This window comes from Populus euphratica, unplaced genomic scaffold (genome assembly GCF_000495115.2).
Source record: "Populus euphratica unplaced genomic scaffold, PopEup_1.0 scaffold39.1, whole genome shotgun sequence".
Lineage (NCBI taxonomy): Eukaryota > Viridiplantae > Streptophyta > Magnoliopsida > Malpighiales > Salicaceae > Populus > Populus euphratica.
In genome coordinates this window covers 517,879-525,339 of record NW_011499897.1, presented here as the reverse complement: position 1 = coordinate 525,339, position 7,461 = coordinate 517,879, and the positions used below count along the sequence as shown (strand labels likewise).

Sequence of the window (7,461 nt, the reverse complement as noted above, 5' to 3'; positions counted from 1 at the left end):
AATTAAATTTTTTTTTCAAAAACAACTTCCCCACCCTTTATCAATCATATTAAATCCCTAAATATATTTTTTACTTTTTTCTTTCTTTCTTTCTTTTTTACTGTGATAGGTTCCCAAAAATTCTCCAGCCTTAAAAGGTTCTCATCTTCACTGTTTCTGTTGCAGTGGGGTCTAGCTGCAAAGAACATGGACAGAAGGCGAGTGAGTAAGAAGACCGATAATGGAGCCTGACAGCTCCATACAGATTCCTCACTTTTTCAATCTTCACACCGGGGTCCAGCACAGAGGCCGTAACAGCAAGTGCTTCGTCCCACTAGGGTCCGGCTAGCTGCTTCTGGAATAGGATCTTTTGCTTTAACTTTTTACCTTTTCCTCGTTCAGCCCATTTCTCTCTTAAGAACAATGCTCCTAATTATAAAAACTTCCATGGATGCAAATTTCACCGTAGACATCACCTTCGTAACACAAGAATGAGTGAAGCAGAAAGAGCTAGTCCAGGCAATCTTGCCATATCACAAATCAACACAATCCCAAGGTGATGGTAAGAACCACTCCAACCATCGCTCTCAGAATTTCCCTTATTGGACATTATGAAACTTTGTTCTATACATGTACAGGGGAACGACAACAAAGGGTAGCATAAAGCTTGATGCTGATTTGAATACTCAGGGGATTCCATGCTTCCATTAATTATAATAGTAAAAACATTCAAAAGGAGAAGAACAGGTGTTCAGGGAGAATCCAGCCACAGAAAGTCCACAATATTATAGTACAGACATAACAAAGAAACTGACAGTATGGAACAATAAATAAAATAAAAGGCATGCAAATATTAAATAGCCAGATGAGTAGAGATACACCTTGATGTGGTAAAGACTTTTTTGAGTACCAAAAGAGGAAAGCCACTCAGTAAATTGCAACATTGATCCACTTTATTAGGGAATCAACCACCCCCAGCCCTCGAATACATTCACTTGGTGCTCTCCTCATAGTCCCGACCACCCCCCATAAAACACTCAACCAAACCAGTATAAGAAGCAACCATCATAAACCAGCTAACACTAAATTCCTAATTAAAACCCAAACCCTGAAAAAACACTGGACCCAAATAAAGAGCAATACCAAATTGACCAACCCATTAAGGATCCGGATCAGAACCTCTCCACCTTATTAGCCTTAATCACAGGATTAGCCTTCGCGATTGCATCACGGCCGGCACCTTTGAAATCAAAGAGGCACTCGTGATTCTCTGCGTACCTATGAGTCCCGCAGTATGTGCCACCGCACTTGCACTTGAATCCTGTCAAACCAACCTTCTTATTGCAGCTAAAGCACCTATTAGCCGGCTTTGATGGCACCTGATCACCACCAGCAACAACAGTTTCTGCTGACGAAGAAGCTTCAGCAGACACATCTGACTGCACGGAATTAGCCACCACCACAACTTGAGGGGCATCGACAGCAACCTTAGAATCAATATGTTGTTTTGGATTGATATTCAGTGTCTTTTCCATGGCAGCCTTGGCAGAGGCAGCTTGCTCTTCTTCGGCACGAAGGTCACGGTAACACTTGGAGCAAAGGTTCATGTTTGCAGCCGTACCAAAAAATCCACACCCGTTAACACAAAGCTTTGGCTCTGCTGGTGGGAAGCTTGTGCCGTCGTTTTGCTCAGAACCCATGTTTTATTTCTTGTTTCTACAATCAAACGAACACAACAGTTAGGGTTAGGACTTTCAAACAAGTTCTTGTAATCGCAATGTTCTCACGAATCTCAGGGGAGCGAAAGCGAGATCGTGTCTTCGGCGAGTTCTTATCAATATAACGATTACTGTATCGTTTATTATAGAAGAGGGGTAGTTGTTGTTTATGTATTTTACGGTTCATAATATTAACTACTTGACTGATATACCCTCTTACTGCCTGCTAAAGACACGGAGACGTCAGTGTGATATTGGGGTATTTGAGGTGATAAAGAGTAATCTGGGGGGTATAACCCATGGAAAATTTCGAATTACAAGGAAAGATCGAACTCATTAATAAAACTGCAACCACGGAATGACATATATGACCCCGCATTGCGCCCTCAATCAGGAGGACAGTATTGACTTTTCAAGTAAAGAGGAAACGAAAAATAAAAACATCAATTCCAGGACGGTGTTGGCTCCAGCTCATAGAATGAACTGTGTAATTTGTCTCCAGTTACTATCAATCCAAAGCGTCGCCTCCTTAAATGCTATTTACTAGTAATATCTGTACCGTTCAAATTCTTCATGATTAAGGATCACAGGGCGAGCACTAGCAGCCAAAAAAAAAAGGCAAAAAAGGGAAAAACGGCGACGACATCCTTCGATATCTCCAGAAATATGTTTTCATTGAGGAACAACATAAGAAAATCGAAAGGAAAGACACGATCTGTTGATGCAGAACAATAAGAGTTTCATTAGATTCCATACCTGAAAAAAAGATCGAAACTTTCGAACGCTCTCTAACTCCTGTTTGCGTTTAACTAATGACTGCCCTAAATCAACGATTGCAGAGAATTAGAGATTCAGTTAACACCAGAAAGAAATTATTTTTCTGGGAGTTGAAAGAGTGAGGCTATGAAAGAGGAGGAGAGAATTGAAAGGCGACCCGAAACCCTGTTTTTTGAGTCCATTAAGGTTAATAAAGGAAGAACATGGAACCAAGCTCTCGCTGTTTTTATTATTATTATTATTATTTATGATAGAAACCCAAGGCACACCACCACCCACGGTTTTATTTTTTCATTTATTTTCTAATGTCGGCAAAATAACGCATATAGGACATCATATTATCGTAGAACAGCAAATCTTAGCTGTCTGATTAAATGTTAATCTAAGTCTTACGTCATTGTTTACAATCTTACGGTTCAGTGGTGTGGGTCCAATGGGTGTTTCTGTTCTCATATTTTCTTAAGAATATCAAAAGCTTTTTTCCAAAAAGAGAGGGAGTGACCTGCCTTGCGAGAACCAAACTCTTCGTTTACACGCTTCTTCCCGAGGCAAGTTCTAACTGAACATGTGGGGCTCAGTTATTATTATATTATTATAGAACATTTCTTTATGGATTCACTGTCCTTTTTTTTTCCATTAATTTTTTTATTGGATATTTTTTTTGTTAAATTAACAAAAACTAAGCCTCGTAAAAAAAACATTGAATCTGTAATTCATCCTTTCACTAAATTTAGTTAGATTTTTAGAATTTTTTAATTATGGCATAATTTAGTTATTTTGAGCTCAAATTAATATACAATTACATATATTTTTAGAATAAAAGGTTGGATTGAATCAAATAATCAATTGTTAAAATAACATATAAAATAGATGGTAATTTCAAATTTCATACAAAAAAATATATTTTCATCCCTTATTTTTTTATATTTATAGGTGATTATCCTTTTAGTTATTCAAGATTCAATCTTGATACATATTTTTTTTATTCTTCAATTTTTTTATTAAAGAAAATAGAGAACACCAGATTCTATATTAAAGAAACAAAGTGATTGTTAATGATAATTTTAGCCACAAAAAAAGTTCAAAAAAGTATCAATGAATTAATTTCATAATGGTAATTTTTCTCATTCAGCTTGCTCAAGGATGTAAATCAAACCGCAAGAATATTTTTGGGTTCAAGTTGATTTTGGTTTTTGATTTTTTTTTTGAGGTCATGTATAAATTTATCAATGTGTTTTTTTGTCAAAAATATGTTGAAAATAAGTTTTTAAGCAAAAAAAAATCAAAACCTTGATTTTCTATAAACCAGATTTGGTAATAGAAGATTACGTGTCATCTGTTATCGCCATTGGCGATGCATTGTCTGCTGTCATCAACTATTTCACGTTGTTTGCTCTCTGTTTTTTTAAATAAAACAAAAAATATGTCATCCATTCTTTATTTAAAAAAAATAATAATAAAGACAAGCCCACACGCGTAGTTTGAGAGAGGATAAAGAATGACAAAATTTATATATAAAAGAGACGAAAATCTTGATTGACACTGATCTTTGCCACAAAAACAGGTCGAGAAAGTGAGTTTCACCTAGGTTTTTTTATCATTTCTCTTACCTTAAATGGTAGATATGAGCCTAATAAGTTTTTTTTTTGGGTTTATTTTGGTTTGTTAGGCAAATTTTAAGTTATTTAAGGCTATAAAATTATTTACCAATATATCTAGAGTGCTTTCTAAGTATTTTGTGTTATTACATGTGTGCGGTGTCATGATGATCATCATTCTAAATAAGAAATTTTTGTCCTTTATTAATAATAAAAAAGAGAGAATGAGAGTTGTCACCTCATATTTTGATCATTAGAAAGCTTAACTAGTCTTAAAATTTGGGTATATGAACTAGTTATGTAAATAGAAGGTATTAGTATCCATAATACTTTTTAATTAGGGTAAGCTACATTGTTCATTTGTTTGAAATAAGTTAACTACTGTTGTGCTTTCTAATCGTTAATTTGTTTAAAGTTGAAAAAAGCCTTTTCAATAAAGAGATCATTATCTTATTAAATTAAAAACCTAATTGTTCTAATATCAATATAAAAACAAATTGAAATACCTTTTGTTTACCATCGAAAATACATCTTGCATATAAATTTGTAATTCTAGATACTAACCCAAAATAAAATATTTTTTTAGTATTTTTGAAATACATGTCAAATTCTCATTACTTTAATAAATTGGTTATTAAATCAAAATATATATGCTAATAGATGTTTTTGAATTTTTATATAGAGATACAATATGATTTTTTTATATATTTTTGAGAGATTTGACCATATGCAAGTTAAAATCAAAAATTGTATTTTGAATGAAATATTTTTATTGTTTTTTTTTTATGGAAAATAACCAATTTATTTAATATTGAAAAAAGGTCTTGTGTTTAGGTCACAATTTTAAATGTTACATATAAGAAGGTGAAGATAAAAGTGAAAAAATCAAAATTTAATTCCAAGATCATCATCGAACCTTTGAAAAATTAACTAAAACCCACATTTGGCAAAACATGATAATAAGTTTTAAATCAAATGAGATATCAATTTAAAAACAATTTATTTAATATTCAAAACGAGGAAAACACTAAACATTCATATAATTTTTCTTCATGTCACATGCTTCACTTAAATTTAATGTTAATCAAAATAAACCAAATCTCAAATCCCAACATAACTCATGCGTTAATAGTTAATATTTACAAAACAATCACAACTTAAAAAATAAATTTATGATTCGACACAAATAATCATATTATTTCAAAATACAAACACAAATTAAACCTAATTAATAGTTCAAACAATCCTAATATTAAACAAAATAACAAGCAATCGGTTTCAAAATTTCACAATATTATCGCAATTTGTCCAAAAGATAGTAGGAGTTCATAAATCAACATTTTGATATGCTTAACATGTCTAGTGTATACTAAAACTAGGTCCACAATGTTCCTGGAATAATAACATCATGCGTACCACGTGCCACCACCATTAATGTCATGTGGATTCACACGCTGCTGCTAATGGTAGAGCGCGAGTTGTTGGATTGGAAGCACCACGATCTCCTCTTCACTTCTACACTAGTGGTGCCACTCATCACCGCTTTGAGGAAGAAGATCTTGCCACCTTAAGGATAGAAAAAAAAAATGAAATTAAAACAATAAGGATTAAAATTCAAATACAAAATAAATCTTATTTTTGATTGAATGATCAAATTGAAAACAAAAATCAAATTTCACGAAAGGGCCAAAAAATAGTTAAAAGAACGAGAATTAAAATCAAAATAAAAATTTAAATTAATATTTGATTGAAGGGTGAAATTGCAAAGAAAAAACAATTCAATAAATGACCAAAAAAATAATCAAAAAAATGAAGATCAAATTAGAAAAAAAATAATAAATTAAAAATTGAGATTGAATGATGAAATTGAAGAAAAATCCATAAAAAGATAAAAAAAATTGGAAATTAAATAAATAAGAATTGGAGTTAAAATAATAACAACAAAGAAGCCTAAATTATAATTTTCAGAAAAAAAAATAAAAAACAAGAAAATAAAATAACCTGTCGGTGACAAATTAGACCACTAACATTGATATACATGATATCAAATCAAGAAGCAACCAAAGAAATACCATAAAAATGTCCTGTTATTCAGATAAATTAGCTTTTGTTTTGGAGTTTTATGGTGCCTATTGGGTTCTGCTCGGTTTGCAATTCACTTGCAACTTGGTTATGGTCTGGCTTGTTTATTTTACCCTTATTTCATGGCTTTCCCTGCTCATGGTCATCTTGGCAGCAACCTGCATGACAATGTCAATCCAAGATTTTGATGTGCTGCTGATATCTGTTTACGGGTCTCCATTAGCACAACATTTTTATTTAGGTGTGGTAAATGTTATTTTTTAAAATATTGTTTATTTTAAAATATATTAAAATAATATTTTATTTATTTTTTAAAAAATTATTTTTAATATTAATTTATTAAGTATATCAAAATGATAAAAAATATATAAAAATATTTTTTTAAAAAAAAATGGTTCCAAACGGTGACGTAATGCAGCCCAGGCTCAGAGTTTGAGAAAGTGAAGAAAGAAACCAATTCAAATGAATAGCTGAACATCTTTGTTTTTTTATTTAATTTTTAGCACTGTTCAAATTTGAACAGTTAAAATACAATGCTCTTTTATAGAACTCCTAGTGCAGTTTCGGCACGTTGGCGTGGAGTACTTTTTAAAGTATATTCTTATTTAATTGTATAACAATTAAAATAAATATTTGTAAAGAATGCATTTAGTTCAATTTTTTTTTAAAATACTATCTTTTATCATTCATGATTTGTTTTTGGTTTTGACAAATAACATACTTTTTTTTCCTATTAATAGTATGTTTTATAGAATAAAAGTTAACGACAATTACAAAAATATTTGTAAAAATCCTAATAACTTAAATTAAAGAAGAAAAAATATCTTTTTATTAGAAACTTCCTTTTCTTATTGATTCTTTTTTTAAATAGTTTTTTTATTAGAGGTATTGTTTTATAAATTAAAGTTTATGATAATAATGAAAACAAATTTAAAAAAAAGTAATGAATTGAACACTTTCACGCACGTATATCAATATATTCGAGGATAATAAATATGAAAAAACTCTATTCTTATTGAATATTAATGAGAAATTTTTTAAATATTAGATTAATATGTAAATAATAATAAAATAATTGTTAAAGTTACCATAAAAAACTTTAATCTTCTTAAAAACCATGCAATAATTGGATAGTTATTTAAATATCATCTTAATAAATAAAGTTATTCTAATAATTTTTAAAAATAGGTTAAGGGTTATTAAAAAGAAAAAACTAAGTGTACTAGAGTCTAAAAAGACAAATCAAGGTATTTGGCTTGAAAAAAATTGTTCAGTCTTCTTTGTTTTTTCAATCGTTTTTAATAGAT

At 30.9% G+C, this 7,461-nt stretch overlaps 1 protein-coding gene across 1 annotated transcript; it reads right to left on the bottom strand.

Moving 5' to 3' along the window:
- Window positions 1-790: 790 nt before the first annotated feature.
- LOC105132213 (zinc finger A20 and AN1 domain-containing stress-associated protein 1) lies at window positions 791-2,715 on the bottom strand. Its single transcript, XM_011035562.1, has 2 exons — window positions 2,454-2,715; window positions 791-1,695 (listed from the first exon to the last, which is right to left on the bottom strand). Exon 2 carries the CDS (start codon window positions 1,677-1,679, stop codon window positions 1,152-1,154), a length of 528 nt encoding a protein of 175 aa, XP_011033864.1. The 5' UTR covers window positions 1,680-1,695; window positions 2,454-2,715; the 3' UTR covers window positions 791-1,151.
- Between the last annotated feature and the right edge of the window lie 4,746 nt (window positions 2,716-7,461).